Consider the following 16,758-nt stretch of genomic DNA (forward strand, 5'->3'; position numbering starts at 1 on the left):
CCTAAGTTTATATGAGAATCTGTGATAAGGTCTCAAAATTGAAGTTCACAGAAACTCTTCATCCAATTTAACTGAGCTGGAGGGTAGCAGTCTCGAGATGTGAAAATGATGTGGAGATATATCTTACTTTCTACAATCAGAGGGAAAGGTAATCCCATAATGTATTAAAGTAGAGGAGCTGAATGCTAATACATGCCTTTCTCTTCTGATTTTTACTTCTTTGTTTTGGTCTTTCAAGTAAAATCTCAGTAAAACACGTGATCTGATAGTACTGTTACCTACATATTTTGAATTCACTAAAAATTTCATTCATAAACCGGGCTACGTTTAAAGTACCAGCTGAGGTCAGTTTTGTTTCAAACCATTAATCTGCTCTGACCTGGTTTCTTAGCCTTTAGACCTCAGAAGAAAATCCAAATCATTGTCCGGTTAGAACTCGTGTTTCCTCCCCAAATCTGACAGGCATCTCACTTCCTCAGGCGCTGTCGGCCTCCCTGCTCCCTCAACATGCTCCCGCCAAATGTTTAAATCTTGGAGACAATTTTATTCCTGGGGGTTTCTTCTCTTTTGTCTGCCCACCCTGGTTAATAGAGAGAAGAAAAACAGAGGGGGCATATACACAGTGTAGCACGCATTGGCAAATCTAGCATTGCTCCTGGGTAAACAAAAAAAAAAAAAAAAGAAAACACACACACACACATTCAAGTGGAGTGCACACATGTATCAACTATGCATGTAACAAAGAGTAGAGAAACAGTGCAGAATCAGTGATGTGTATCTAACAGTGCTTGCAAGGCCGGTACAATCTTGCAGCGGTGCTCATAGAGTGTTTGACAGGCGGTCTGTGGAGACAGCTGGCAGTGCCTTAAACTGGAAGGCTTTTCACCAACATCAACCATCTAATATACGGCTCTGCTTATGTTCTCTTTCTTCTCTCCTTGTTTCTTTTCTTCCTTGTCCTCTCGCACTTTCTCTTGTCTTCTATACTTAACTTGTTTTCTCTTGCCGTCTTGTCTAATATTTCCTGTTTTCCTTTCTTTATACCTTCTCCACTGCCTCCCTCTGCAGAGCTGCGAGAAGGTTGGTACAATAATGACTGTGAGGCTCTTTTGAGGTTCTCCCAACTTTTTTTTTCTTCAACAAAATATCCATTAGTGTTTTCCAGGCGTTGGGGGTTCAAACCAGCTAGTTAAGAAAAAAAAAACAACAAAAAAAAACAGAACTTTTCTTTCCCCTGTGTGCATGTATTTGCTGTGACGTTTTTGTATATTTTTTGATGCAGTTCATAAAACATTGAACAGTGTGCACTTTCATTGGTATTAATAAAACATTTTCATATCACATGAACCCCACCAACGATATCCTTTCTTTATGCTTGCAGTTTATTCTAAATCCTGTGAAATATTCATTTAATCCCTCTTAGTTGTTCTTTCTGCAAAGTCTTTGAATTCTAATCACATTCTTCCTCTTGCCTTCCTGCCCTCGTCATCATTTATTTTAGTGCGTCGCGTCCCCCCTCGCTTCTCCATTCCCCCAGCTGACAGCGAAATCATGCCAGGGGGAAACGTCAACATCACCTGTGTGGCGGTCGGCTCACCCATGCCATACGTGAAGTGGATGCTGGGAGCGGAAGACTTGACACCGGAGGATGACATGCCCATTGGACGCAACGTCCTGGAGCTGACTGATGTGCGCCAGTCCAACAACTACACCTGCGTTGCCATGTCCACGCTCGGTGTGATCGAGGCTATGGCGCAGATTATTGTGAAAGGTGAGTTCTATGGATGGAATATAAACGAAAAAATAAATAATGATGACAGTGATTCTATGACTTAACTTGTAAAGCTTTGTGTGTTTGAAGCATAAGTTGTTTTAACTCCACATTTTTACTGTACAAACAGCTTAGTGAACTTGAAATAAGACCAAACTAACTTAAAGTAACTTTTTAAAAGGATATGAGCTTGTTTTAAGTCAATAATTCTTGACTATTGATTAAAAGAAACTGTCTGGCAGCTTTTTCTCTTATTAATTGGGAAAAATGCCTTGTGATTGAAAAATGTCTGCCAGTGGAATTAGTACATTTTTAATCAGTATTCTATAATTATTTACTTAAAGCAAGGTCCTACATCTTGCTGAAAAGTCACCATTGGCTCATTCACTAATGTTCTTTAAGTTCATCCAAACTTCACAGAATAGCTGAAGTTTGGATGAACTTGATCTCTTCATGCTGGTGATCAGAATAATTTTGTTCGCATTTGCTTTTTTGTCATTTTAAATCAATTGGCAAAGATTGTGGCAATGTTATCATAGCGATGCTTCATGTGCCTCGTCACTTGATTGTTTTGCAGATTTTACATTTTCTCAAGTTTTAAATGGTTGCTGGGTGAGATTTTATTGTCTTTGCCTCCCTGTAGCCCTGCCGAAGGCTCCTGGGGCTCCTGTGGTGACAGAGAGAACTGCAACTAGCATTACTCTCACCTGGGATTCTGGAAACCCTGAACCAGTCTCCTACTATGTCATACAGGTGTGGAGCAAACACTCACTCAAGCACATGTTCTCCGCTCACAGACTGCAGAACTCTTTACATGCAATTAAGATTTACCAAAAAACCCTCTAAAATAGATATTTGGAAATTTTTTCTTTTAGTTTTACACAACCTCATTATTTTGTACATTCCCTTAAAACAATAAAGGTTTGACATCTGTTAAGTCAAACTTGGCAATGTATGCATTTTGATGTGATGAAAAGAGATCTAACACAATGCACAGAGCTAGTTAAAGGGAAAAAAATTATATAACCAATAAATAAATAAAGCCAAGGTGTCATACTTAAATGGAGCAGCAAATCTGCAGAAGGAGAAATGAGGTTTTTTTCTATTATTCATATTTCTGGACTCAATCGGTTTGATTAGGAAGCCTGTTCCAAAGCCTGGTGTCCAGAAAGCCCTGTCACACTGGTTTTTTGTTTATAGTATGAACCAGGAAAGGTTTGTTTTTGTGTCTTTTCAATTTTAAAGAGTGGCAAGGCCTCTTTGTAGCATAATATTTATGCCACAATCTAGCAAAATCGTAAACATAGTAATCAACTTATACAAGTAAAAATTAAAAGGTGGTGTCAGTTTTATTTGTCTTAGAGGAATTGTTACTTTGTTACTAGCTGTCAATGTAGTAAACAAAAAAACAACTAATTATTTCTTCAGGAAGGATTATTTTTCCCACATTGAACTAAAATTGAAAGTTAGATTTTTTTTTTTTTGAAATATGTCATGTTAAATTGTTCCACTGCAGTATGAAGGGAATTATTACATTTAATATGGGTTCCAATAATTTACGATGACGCACATTCACACAGCACTGTTTGCACACATTCCTGAGTTACAGGACTTCAGATGTCTAAACCAATAGTTTTTTAGTTTTTTTTTTTAATGATCATTAACTGTTATTAACAGATCATTAAGCAGGGCTATAAAACAAAAGAGCCTCCGGCTGGTGAAACACTTTTAAATTCTCAATTTGCTCAAATGGTATCCGCTGTCGTATGGCTGCTCTCCTCCCAGTAGCAGCAGCAAAATTAAATGTAGGAATAAAAAATAGCTCTGACTCAATACTCTGCTTATAAAAAGCATGACAACCACACTTGGCATGTCATGTCTCACATCTAGATATGTAGGCTGAGATTTGGACTGGATTAGAAATCAAAGGATTGGGGTTTCGTGATTTCTGCATATTTATTTATGCTGTTAAACAGGAACAGATTGTGTATGTGACTCCTCTTCTTTCTTTTAATGTCTCCTGCTTGCTCCAGCATCGTGCCAAGGGTTCAGACGACCCTTACAAAGAGATAGATGGTATTGCCACAACGCGTTACAGCGTTGGCGGCCTCAGCCCGTACTCTCACTATGACTTCCGGGTCGCAGCCGTCAACACCATTGGCCAGGGTCCGTCCAGTGAAGTGGTGGAGGCTCGTACAGCGGAGCAGGCTCCCTCATCACCTCCTCGACAGGTAGGAAGACATCTTAAAGGGATAGTTCAGGATTTCTGAAGTAAGGTTCTATTAAAGTTTAAAAGTAGTTAATATCTTACCTACTGCAGATAGGCACCTTTTGGCATCTTCATGTTCAGAGCTGCTGAAAAGTGTTTGCCCTCCTACAGATTTCTTCTCTTTTGGCTTTTTTGTGACAATGATATGTTTCATAGCCTCAAGCTAAGGTTTATATCAGACAGGATGTAAATGTTGCTTTTATCTGAGCTACACACACTTGCTGGTGTGCTTTGGATCATTGTTGTGCTGAATTACCCAGGTAAGCTTCAGCTTAAGGTCTTAAACTGATGATCTGACATTCTTAGGATTACAATAACTTTCTCCTTTAGTCTTGGCTCCTTTTTCCTTTTTTTTTAATCATTAGCCTCATTTTCTGGGATCTAAAATGTGAAAGCAATAAAAATAAAAAAGAAGATTTTGCACCACAACACTGAATCAAATGAGTCTTAATTCAAGTTTTAGAGTGTTGAATTGCTCACCTGAAGGCTTTTTTTTCTTGCAGGTCATAGGTCGGATGCTGAGTGCTACAACAGCAATGATTCATTGGGATGAGCCAGAGGAACCCAATGGTCAGGTGGTCGGTTACAGGGTGTACTACACCTCAGACAACACACTCCCAGTCAACCAGGTGTGTGGTTCTGTGTTGTTTGAGTCAATAACCTTAAAATCTGACACTTTATTAGCAGTAATAAAAATGAGAACGCATTTGTTGCATTGATCCGTACAGTGGGAGAAGCAGATGGTCCGAGGCACCAATTTCATCACCATCCAGGATCTGACTCCTAACAAGACTTATTACATCCGAGTGCTGGCGTTTACCTCTGTAGGAGATGGACCTTTGTCACAGGACCTCCAAATTATAGCCAAGACTGGAGGTAAACTTAGAGAAACGCTGAAACAATTCACTATGAAAAGCACATCGCCCTATAACTCTGGGAAAACACATGACACATAAGTAGTCATATTTTCATTTCTTATTCCATTTCTTCTTCTTTTTAGTTCCATCCCAACCGTTGGACTTCAAGGGTGAAGCCAAGTCTGAGACCAGTATCCTGTTGTCCTGGGTGGCCCCATCGATCCAGGGAGGCCCAGACAGCCAAATCACTGGATACGAACTGGTTTATCGAAGGGTTGACGACACTGAGGAGGTAGGCACAGGAAAAACGGATGGACTGGTAGCATGGGCTGTTTACTTGGTGGCTAGATGGATGATAACATAAATAGTAAAAGTGGATGTTTGAGTGGATGGAATGGAGAGCAGAGAGAAGATGACCTGACCTGAATGTTAAGAACTTCCTCTTATCTGTGTGCCTCTTCAGAGGAAAGTGAGCTTTGAGCCAGCCACCTCCTACCTGCTGAAGAACTTGAAGCCCTTCTCCACCTACACCTTCCAGCTGGCCGCCAAGAGCAAAAATGGGATTGGAGCATACACCAACGAAGTGTCCATTGACACTCCGCAGACACGTAGGTTTATCTGTGCACACTACATGGTGTGAAAGTGTGTGGCTGTGTGTTTGAGATTGGATTTGAGAGAAGAGGGAAAACAAGCTTCTGTTTTGACAATGCAAGGCTACTGAGCCAAAAGGTGCTAAAAAAAAACCTCAAACTTTAGACCTTCACAAAAGTATTAATGCTGCTTGGATTTTTCAAAGATTCTCATGTTAAAACTAGAATACTTTGGAGGGATTTTTTGTTCCTCCTGAGTTAACACTTGGTAGAAAAAGCTTTCAAAGCGGTTACAGCTGAAAGTCTCTTGGGGTACATCTCTCCTTACCTTTTACATCCAGAGACTAAAATCTTTGCCCATTCTTCTTGGTAAAATATCTAAATCTCAGATGTTGGACTGAATAGAGCGTCATTTATTCTGTAGATTTCCAATTATATTTAGTTCTGCACTTTGACTGGGCCCATCTAGAATGGAACATATATTTTATTAGTGACTGATAACATGACATTGCTCATACACGTCACCCCATAAAGTAAAACAAAACTCTTAACACATCCATCCAGATGATTTTTGCTGTAAAGAACAGCTTTGTATTGTTTTGTTTAAAAAAACGATAGCAATACCATTTACTTGAGGGTAGCAGTTTAAAAGCAATAAAAAGCACATGCCTTATCTATAGATGTTTTCAAAAATGTATTCAAATTGATATTTACTAGCTCGCTGGCTGGTGTTCATGTTATCTTTAGTATTTTATTTTGTTCTTCAGTTTGGTCTCCAAAACAGCCTGTGAACAAAATCCTTTTTACATTTTCAGGTTTTTTTTAAACATAGACAGAACGTCAAGTGTTGGGGTTGTAATGTGGCAAAATGTGAAAAGTTCAAAAAGTGTGAATACTTTTGTACATGGTGAAATCAATAAATTTCTCTGCCAAACACATTTTTATGAGTTCATTTGTTGCGTTGTCAAAATGGGGCCGCTAGCAATCCAGACTTTAACCGACTTCATGGTTGATGGTTCAACAAATATGTGAATGAATATTGGCATCTAAAACCTAACATATGCACGAAAAATCTGCACGTCAGCCAAAGCCTTAAGAACAACACCACTTATTCAATTCTTTGAAAACCAAAACATTAAACACAATTAAACGAACTTGTAATTCGTTTAATTGTGTGGCTAGTTTAATCAAGGGTTTAAGTTGATGAATGAATGAATTAGAGTTGAAGCCTTTATTTGATTGGTATCAATCTGAGTTCTGTCAGATTCAGTCAACTACAAGGTAAGAGGCCAGAAATTCGCACATAGACATGAGAAGTCCAGCATGGATCAAAGAATCTTCATTAGGCAAAGGACAAGTAAGTTATAGCTGGTATCTTTATGTGTAATATCTCTAGTCAGTGTCTTTGTGTTACATTTCTTTGAAGTCATTCACTTGTTTTCATTAACCAAACATTTATACAGATGTGACACCCCTCATTCGATATCTTTGTTCAGCTATTTTTTGCGTTCTAGTCACACAAAGTCATTTTTCACACACAGGAGCTTTCGTTATCCAGTGTTTTGTTTTCATTTTATGTTTCTTTGTCTTTTTTGTTCTCCTGTTTCTCATCCGCTCAATTTCATCATCATTCTTTCATGGCAAACACCTCTTGACCTCTTCATCCAACACAAAACAACTCGCACACACCACCCAATGACATTTACCCAACAACAACAACCTTCCTCAATATTGGCCTACCAGTTCCTTCGGCACCTCCCCAGGACATCACATGCACCAGTCCCAGTTCTACCAGCATCCTGGTAAGTTGGGCTCCACCACCCCTGGAGTTTCAGAACGGCATCATAACGGGATACTCCATCCAGTATTCCACAATGGAAGGCAACAAAACGTCCAAAAGAGTTGACGGGATTCCTCCGGGAAGTTCTCCGTATCTCCTGGAAAATCTTGAGAAATGGACCGAGTATGGCTTAACTGTTCGAGCGCTCACTGAGGCTGGAGAAGGACCGGAAAGTTTACAGCTGCTTATCCGCACCGAGGAAGATGGTACGTTCCTGAAATAAATACAAATGTATTCCCATACCCGTCTTAGGCTGGTCTGCCCAACTAACAACTGCCGCTGATTAATATTGAATGAGCGTCACCCCCAACTAACAACCATTGGTTGGTTGAGGCATTTTGTCTTTCTGTGAGCTTCAGTTTTAAATGAATGTTGCATTTTAGAACCACTTTCAAATCCACCCATTTTAATAATCCTTCCTTTGATGTCCCTCTAATAACCTCAAAAATTAACACAAAACTCAGAAATCTCGTCCTAATATTCCTTCTTTCCTGAAGCCCATTTCCTTCGGCTGACTTTTTTATCCTCCTGCATCTTTTCCTATCCTTTAAAATCTTGTTTTTGGTAACAAGGAACTATCTAGATTTCATTGTTTTATAACGATAATGATGATCCGTACAAACAAAACAACCCACTTAAGTCTTGTCTTTACTTTTCTGACTGACCATGACTTACAAACAAAATCCTCCCCATCTTCTTTACCAATTAAAATAATTTAATATGCAGAATCTGCAATTTTTTGAACACTCTCTCCATATTTTTTTAGTCCTTTTTTTTCATAAAATCTTTTCTTTTTCTAAGTTCACCATTTTTAGAGTGCTTTTGCTGGAGTCAGTCAGATAACAAGAGGTGACAGGAGGTTCTTTTTTCTCTGTGTCTTTTTCTTTTCGGGTAAAAGTGCAGTTCTTGGCAGCCCCATCTCGGCTTTCTTGATAACAGTATTTTCTCGTTGAATGACTGCCACTTTTTATCTGCCCCTGGCAACAAATACTTTGCTCTCTGCCATTCTTACCTCTCTCTACATTTGCCTCCTGTACTTCACCGCTTTTTTCCAGCCATGATTTTCCTTGAGCTCTCTCATTTTTATCTATCGGCTTTTTACCAGACATCACAGCACTTAAAGACTTTTTGAAGGGTTGTAATGTTTTTTCCCAGCTTTTGGATATTTTTTTTCTGCCCGCCTTTTTTCTACAGGACTAAATTGACAGCTTTTACTATTAAGTGCCCATCACCTGTGACCCTTGACCTCTATTCCAAAATGCATTTGTAGTTCCAAGTGGTCCTCCACGAGGGGTTGAAGCAGAGACAGTGAATGCCTCGGCCATTAGGGTGAAGTGGCGAGCTCCGGCACCTGAGCTGCAACATGGACAGGTCCGTGGCTACCAAGTCCACTATGTGCGGACAAATTATGGCGAACCCCAAGGTCAATCCCTCGTCAAAGACATCCTTATAGATGACTCACAGGTAACACGAACACAAGCAACTAATTATATAGTAATCTGTGCCAGGAGCAATTTATGAAAGGCAACGAAGAAAAGTCACTTCATTATTGAATGTAGGTTGCAATTAACCTAAAGTAAATAAGATATAAGTGTCATGCAGGATCAATATAAATACCACTTTAGGCAAAGCTGATATGTAATGTATTCTGTTTAGAAAGCAATAACTATATTGCTTTTTGTCTATGAAAACAGCCTTCGACAACAGTCTCTGAAAATGTTAATTGATGTACTTCTTTAAATTAAGAGATATGTTGTTGATCCTGTACGAATATTCTAAAGTGTGTATTTTTGTTTTTTCCTGCTTTATGGCTTCATTGCTTAGTGGGAATATGGGAACTCAGCTGAATATGTAAGTAAACCTTTTGTCAGGCATTTCATTGAACATGAAAAACAAAACATTACGAGTGATAGAAAAATCCAGACTGGGCTCAGAGCTTTCACTCCACTCTCCACTGTTTTTTTTTCTCTAATTTTTTTATTTTTCTTGAAGACAAATACCAGTACTTATAACTTTCCAAATGAGAATCTAATTTATCTGGTTTGTTTTGGTTCAAATAAGTTAGAAATACATTCTACTAAATGTGGTAAAAAAAAATAAAAAATTAAAAATTGTTCAGTTAAATGAGATTTTGTATTAAGTTTCTACGATTTATAAAATTTGTTTTTCATTTTCCTAAGATAATCTCCTAGGAGAAGCCTTTCCTTCAAAATAAAAAAAGAGCCTTAAGCATTGCAATTGAATTGAATGCCTTGTTGTTTACAAATCGTTTCTGTCTTGTTCTATCCATTTGGATTTTAAGACCCAGCAATGCCACAGTTGTTTGTCTCTTGTAGCTGACAGAGCCGATGGTTGTTTTTTAGGAGATTGTGCTTGGAGACCTGAAAGCAGACACAGCCTACTCTGTGTCAGTGGGAGCTTACACCGCAAAGGGTGACGGTGCTCGCAGCAAAGCTGTTACTGCATGCACTGCCTTGCCTTGTAAGTGTGCCTTCACAAACAGACTCCCTGACAAAAAGGCTCAGTTATGAGTAATCATACTTAGCTTCATTAATTAACATTAGAGGCTGCTAAATTACTGATTTGGTCATACGTCATAATGTCTTACCTTGCATTGCCATTAAGAAGTAGGTCACTTAGTCGCACATTATATGTATTATCCCGTTTTGCTTCTGATTTTGAGTAACATGTGTTATAATAACCCTCTAATTATCTTTTTATCATTCTCTTTTTTCTTCTTTTACTGTCTCCCTTTTATTTAGTTCCTGAGAAACCTAGACTGCTGGTTAGTGCAACTAAATTAAGTACTGCTCTTGTGCAGTGGTATCCCCCTCCCAACCCACCAACCCCTTTGCTGGGATATCGACTCACCTTCGGCCGTTTGGATGTTCTTCCCTTTACGGTGGTGGAGTTCCCCACTAAAGAAACCCATTACACTGCTTTGGATATCCACAAGGGAGCTAACTATGTGTTCAGACTCTCTGCCCGAAACAAAATGGGCTATGGAGAGGAGACTGTCAAGGAGGTGACCACTCCAGAAGATGTTCCGACTGGATACCCAGAAAATATAATTCTGGAGGAGGCCTCCGCTACCTATCTCAAACTGACATGGAAATCAGTTCCTCTGATAGAGCAAAATGGAAAAATTACAAAGTACTCTGTGCTGTATAAGGATATAAACAGTCGGGGGAATGCTACGGAAGTGGTGGTGCCCACTCCTGGATCAAGTGTGTTGCTGGAGGGTCTTAGTGCCGATACTGTGTATGATGTCCGGGTGTGTGCGTTCACAGCTGTAGGTTCTGGGCCGTACAGCCCCAGGCTCCAATTCAGGACGCAGCGGCTTGACCAAGGTAGGACTACGCTCACACTCTTGCAACCCATCATCCTTATTCTGGCTGCCAGAACCAGGTTCAAACAGCCTTCCGGAGCGCATATCGTGCAAATTTGCACATACACATGGCCACAAACACTCAGTATATAGTTACTGCATCTTAAGTGTCCTTTTTCATTGTCTTGTCACTGTAGCCTTAGACCCAACAGCCTATTCCTAAAGCAAGGTAAGAGTCTTGGGTCTGGGGCAGAGTCTCTGTCCAGTCATGTTGTTTGTTGATCAGATCAAGTAGCTATTTTGAGTCTGCTTCCAAAGAATGAAACACAGGTAAGACTACATATGTTTCATTTCGCAGAAGAAAATATCTAATGCTCTTGAAATCTTTTTGCTCTTCTGTTCTCGTCTGTCCTGTGCTACAGTTTTTGCCACCAACTTCAGAGTGAAGGCAGCCATGAAGAACTCAGTTCTGCTTTCTTGGGAGATCCGGGACAAGAACCCTGCCCAGCCGTTTACTGTAAATACATTTTCACTGTATGGTATATAACTAACAAGGTTAATAATGTGAACTAATTTGGGAACAAAAATGTACTTATACAGAGTTAAAAGCAGAAACTAAATTAAAATAGGGATGGCAAACTTCAAATAGAACCATGTAACATGAAGGGAAGAGAACTGTAGAACCTCAAAATGAATGACTGGACCAACAAGTAACAAATATCAGGCAATGGTTACTAGGATAAGAAAAAGGAAAAACTAATTATGAGAGTGAAAACAGGTGAGGCTGATCCAAAACCCTAAAATAGGTAGTATTAACACCTACAACCTCAAAATACTAACCAGCAGATGAGAAAGTAAATAGACAAAAAGGAGCCAAACTGAAAGTGTCAACTCAAACTCTAAAAGTCTTTTTTTTTTCTTTGGCGTTTTTAGCTAATATACTGAAATGTTCAAAAGAGGCAGTACCCATCATCTAAAACCATATTTAACAGACTAATTTTCACCTGCTGCTCCTGCATGGATTGTTAGTAAACTTATATGATTGTGGTTTTAAAAGAAAGAATCACTGAAAAGTAAAAATAAAATGCAGACAGGAACAAAGAATTGGTTTTAATAAAAAACTGAAAACTTACCAAACGGAAGCAAGGTGAACTGGATGTAAATCAACGGGAGGATCCGGTAAAGAAGGACTGGAGAATGACATTGTAACCAGGTAACCCTAACCCTACTAAAGCAAAACGTTCTTCTCTAGCTTGCTAATTCATATATAACTTGAAAAGGCAGAGGGCCCGATGCAGAACCTCGAGGTACACTATGTAAACTTGCAGGTTTCTATTTAGATTTTACCCATTTATTCGCTGAGAAATTAACTTAGCAATAAATACATCAGTTATTACATTAGTATCACAAATGTATCACATAAAGGGGTATTCAAGAGATCTAAAATATTTGGTCTGGTTATAAGACAACGTAAATCTGTGCCTAAACAAATAAAGTATGCAAAAAAAAAACAGGAATTCATTAATAGCAAAACATTACACATCACACCTCATCAATCTTACTAATACAAGTGATGTGTCACAGTTTAGCTAGCTTTATTTTGAAATTATCACCCAATAAAAGTGCCATACCTTTGATCTGCAGCCCCGTGTTGATGTTTTTGCATTTGAAAACAACTGTTTTGAAGTGTGAAAACTTTGTGAATGTTTTGAATTATGTTCCTAGATCCTGTATGGAAAAGGCCAGTCTGTGGAAGTAGACGGCAAGCAGACTCAGAAACTCATAACTGGCTTGGATCCGGACACCCAGTACTCTTTCCTGCTCACAAACCGCGCCAACAGCGCTGGCGGGCTGCAGCACCGCGTCACTGCCACAACCGCCCCAGACATCCTGAAAAGCAAACCCCTTATTGTGGGAAAGACAAATGCGGATGGAATGGTGACCGTGCAGCTGCCAACTGTGCAGACGACAACAAAAGTCAGGTAATGATGGGAATGCAATACGTGTGGTGGTTAAATAGTAACAAGTTGTTTTCTGTCATGTAGTTTCAAGTTTATTGTTCTACATTCCCAGAGAGATATCTTTTAGCATATGTCAGGGTTTTTTCTTATTTTATTTATTGGCCTATAACAAAAGATTTCAAACATTTGCCAGCAAAGCATGTCTGAAAACACCCACAAATGAGAGCCCAGGGCTCATGCTTTCGTCTGTGTTTTGTAACCATAAAACCAAAAATAGATAGCAAACGATAACATTTTTTGCATTTCAAAACTCCGGATGATTCACTCTGCTGTTTACATTTGTCCTCTTTGCAATTGCAATGTTGTTTATGTCTTGAAAAGTGTGGATATTCACATCCTGTTTTTATTATTTAATCTGTACTGACTGCTGCCTTAGAAACCACTTGTAAAGATTATAGATGATCTTCCAATCAAGTGATAGCTTTGTCAATCTTCCAGCTTTATTTATATAGAGGCACCGGTCAAAGATTTTGTGCCCAATTCATTCATTCATCATTTTTCTATTTTCAAAACAGCGGTCATTTTGTATTAACATTAACAGTGAGATCTCTAAAAGTCTGTCAGCAGTTTTAAATCTAGCATGTTTTATGACTGAGTGGATAAAACGTAGCAACTTTACTGTAACATACTCAACTTTCTGCTTTCTGCTAACGTCGTAATGTGGTGATTTCTTGTTAGTAGCTACTCCTACTGTATATTTGTACTTTATCTCAATTCACTGTTGAATGTCTCTGTCTTCTTAACAACTTCCAAAAGGGAAGAGTGAAAATTCTTGACACTAACAGGTACCATAGAATTGCACAAAAATCCGTGAGGGATGACGGAGTCCCAGAGCAAAATTCAGTGAAAGAGGCGTACGGAGCCTCGTGCCGGAAAGGCTGTTAACACTGTTTTAAACTGCATGATTGTGAGTGTGAGTGGGAATAAAAATACCAGTAGGTATTTTGTTCCTTATAACACAGTAGGAGTGTAACCGGTAAACCTTTTATGGATGCAAAAGCAAGAACCCCCAACTTGATGACTTTGTGTTTCTGTGTTTGATATGATGTAAAGCACTTTGAAATGCCGTGCTGCTGAAATGTGCTATACAAATAAAATTTGATTGATTTATTGATTTATTGATTTATTGATTGATTGAACGAACCTCTGAGCATTTGTGCTTTTGCTGGTTTAAAAAAAGCTTTTTTTTTTGTTTTTTGTTCTTGACGGGCTAATCCCTGATCAGAGCCTGTCAGGCTTTTATTTGACATCTTGGGTCACCAAGTTGATGTATTGTTTTAGATTAGTAGTGGGGTAGGCACTGGAATTTGAATTGTGTCTCCAGGTAATGTAATTTGTTAGTTTTCTATTTTTTATAAATTTGCAAACATCTCTAAAACCTTTTTGCACATTGTCATGATGGGGTAATTGATGGGGTATAGAATTTTGAGCAAAGAGATTATGTTAATGTGATTTCAAGTATGGCTGTAGCAAAATGTGGAAGCTCTGCAAATACTTTGTCCAAGTTCCTAGTCTTGAATCCAGTGTCTGCTCTGCTTCAGGGGTTATTATGTGGTGGTGGTGCCACTGAAGAAGCAGAGAGGAGGAAAGTTTCTAAATCCCTGGGACGATCCTGATCAGATGAATTTGGATGAGGTAAGCAGAGCTTAATGTTGATCATAATGCATATCTATACAGGACAACGATGTTTAGTGACAGCAGTGATAATTGTAGGAGGACCAAGGACATCTGAACAATGAGGGGCCTTAAAGTGAAGTGAACGCTTACGCAGTTCACAGAATGTAGACGACAAGCTATCTGTACCTCATTTATTCCAAACAATGATTTTGGATACTATTTCCCTTCTAATTTCACTTCTGGCTACTTCTAAAGACCTTATCACCTCATTATGCTATTCTGAAGGCACGTTCATGTGTGTAAGATTAGTTCAATAGCCTTTTATGATGTGCTGCTCAAATTATCAGTAGATAAATGTGACAGTACCTCAGCTGATGAAGACAAATTTGCCTTGGAAACAATGCTTTCTGCTGCCTATTGCTCCTGCACTGATGGGTTTTTTATGTTGGGTAAATTATCAGAGATTCCTTTCTTTAAAGAGGGTGTTGTTTAGGATACAAATATACTAAAACACTTTTAGCAATTTCAGTGCCTTTCCAAAGTATTCAAACTCCATGAAATCTTCCACTTTTTTCATGCATTAATCCCAAACATCAGTGTGTGTGTGCTTGGGATATCATGTGATAAACCCTCACAGAGGGGTGAAAAATATGAAGTGAAATGAACACGTTTGTAAAGGTCTCTCGCAATATACAAATCTGAAAATTATGATACACTGATACCCCAGAATAGCCAGATGCCTTTAAAATTATCTGCTTAGTGAGTATGGTTCATTTGTGTCTTATTTAATCTTAGTGTAAATACAACAATCCAGACAAGAAAGCAGGGTTAGTCAGCAAGCATGAGTGAACAAACTATGCCTTAAATACCTTGTAGAGTGGTTTTCACAATCTTATGAGTGATAATTGACAACAGTTGCACACCTACAAAGACATGGCCATACACCTAGACTGATGGGCTGGGCAAAGACTGCACTAATCAGATAAGCAGCCTAAAGGCTCATGGTTACTGTGGAGAAGCTTTGATTCATACCTCAAACACCCACATACAGTGGTTTTACTCAGTTTTGCCTCGGGGTGCTGAATAGAAATGCATCCCACATTTTCCAATATGTTTTTTTGTAAAATATTTAAGACCCAGCATAATTTTCCTTCTACATTATAATTGATGGCCAGTTTGTGTTGTCCCAATAATTACATTGAAGTTTGCAGTTGTGACAGTGGAATACTTGGGCAAGGTGCTGAAAGGACAATCACCCCCAGCTGTTGGCTACAGTTCTCCCACAACTCTACCTTTTATCTTTGTATGATTGAGTACTTTGCACATCTTGTTTATTCTCCAACACTTTCCTTTCTTGCTCATCTAAATAAGTTTCTGACCAGATTCTTCTGCTGCTCTCCCTTTCAGCTCCTCAAAGAGATAAACAGGACAAGTGTCAGCCGGGCCCTTCGCATCCGCAGACAGGCTAGCCAGTCAGAGCCCAGAGCTTATGTCACTGCTCACTTTAAGACCCTCCCACTCGAGTTCACTTTAGGTGATGGTCGAAACTACGGTGACTTCCGCAACCGTCCTCTGCAGGGTGGGCAGGAGTATGTCTTCTTTGTCCTTGCTCTACTGGACCTCTCAGAAAATGTAAGTGCAGTCTTGTGTGCTCAGGAAACAATGTTGTTGATGCAAAAATTATGCTAAAATGACTGAACTTATGACTTCCTGCAGACAATGTTCTCAACCAGCCCCTATTCTGATCCGGTGACCGCATCGGACGTGGATCCCCAGCCGATTGTTGACGAGGAGGAGGGTCTGCTGTGGGTCGTGGGGCCTGTGCTAGCTGTCATCTTCATTGTCTGTATTGTCATCGCTATTCTTCTATTTAAGAGGTAAGAGTAACCTTTTGGCAGTAGAACACGGATTGAGATATGATTCATTGTATTCATCTGAAAAAAGAGGAATTAAAAGCCATTATCTCATAGATTTCCATTCAGTTTGAATTATTTTCGTCCCTGTGCTCTGTATTATTGCTTGTATACGGATGGCAGCATTTGCTTACATAAGAGACAGACAGAGTAAGATAATATTGCAAGCCGTTAGCGTCCTTAATGATAATCATCAGCTCTGCTGGCAAGAGTTTTTTAATGCACATAAATAATTGCTGTGACAGATGTGGCATAGCACAATTATTAACCTTGATGGCAATAATCTGATGTTCATAAGCCCTGGAGAATTACTCCTAGAGAATTCTGACTGTTAATGTCTCATCTGGAGTTAAGTTGCACTTGGAGCCATGTTTTCTAATTTGCTATTAGATATAATAGCGTCAGTACGGTTAGCCATGATGCGTTTCCAGTGCATAGCAATGAAGTTTTCTTTGTTAAATCTACCGTTGCTCTTTGTGTCCACAGGAGGTGGTATTTTGCATATCTAATGCCAAACCAAGAAACTGATTAGTGTAAATGTGAAAAAGAAAG

At 39.1% G+C, this 16,758-nt stretch overlaps 1 protein-coding gene across 20 annotated transcripts in view; it reads left to right on the top strand.

The window, feature by feature from the left end:
- The window catches only part of ptprdb (protein tyrosine phosphatase receptor type Db), a 196,753-nt gene that overhangs the window by 151,616 nt on the left and 28,379 nt on the right, over positions 1-16,758 (top strand). For 8 of the 20 annotated variants that reach the window (XM_044115204.1, XM_044115203.1, XM_044115209.1 and 5 more), the window contains 18 exons: positions 1,069-1,080; positions 1,502-1,771; positions 2,415-2,524; positions 3,805-4,002; positions 4,544-4,669; positions 4,769-4,916; positions 5,041-5,189; positions 5,361-5,505; positions 7,231-7,533; positions 8,598-8,791; positions 9,152-9,178; positions 9,691-9,808; positions 10,090-10,677; positions 11,078-11,172; positions 12,381-12,637; positions 14,218-14,311; positions 15,701-15,925; positions 16,010-16,170. In XM_044115204.1, coding sequence (XP_043971139.1) covers positions 1,069-1,080; positions 1,502-1,771; positions 2,415-2,524; positions 3,805-4,002; positions 4,544-4,669; positions 4,769-4,916; positions 5,041-5,189; positions 5,361-5,505; positions 7,231-7,533; positions 8,598-8,791; positions 9,152-9,178; positions 9,691-9,808; positions 10,090-10,677; positions 11,078-11,172; positions 12,381-12,637; positions 14,218-14,311; positions 15,701-15,925; positions 16,010-16,170 — 3,220 coding nt within the window. The remainder of the gene's footprint in view (positions 1-1,068; positions 1,081-1,501; positions 1,772-2,414; positions 2,525-3,804; positions 4,003-4,543; positions 4,670-4,768; positions 4,917-5,040; positions 5,190-5,360; positions 5,506-7,230; positions 7,534-8,597; positions 8,792-9,151; positions 9,179-9,690; positions 9,809-10,089; positions 10,678-11,077; positions 11,173-12,380; positions 12,638-14,217; positions 14,312-15,700; positions 15,926-16,009; positions 16,171-16,758) is intronic. The other 12 variants (XM_044115206.1, XM_044115208.1, XM_044115223.1 and 9 more) reach the window with 3 other exon arrangements.

Source organism: Gambusia affinis, linkage group LG04, assembly GCF_019740435.1.
Source record: "Gambusia affinis linkage group LG04, SWU_Gaff_1.0, whole genome shotgun sequence".
Lineage (NCBI taxonomy): Eukaryota > Metazoa > Chordata > Actinopteri > Cyprinodontiformes > Poeciliidae > Gambusia > Gambusia affinis.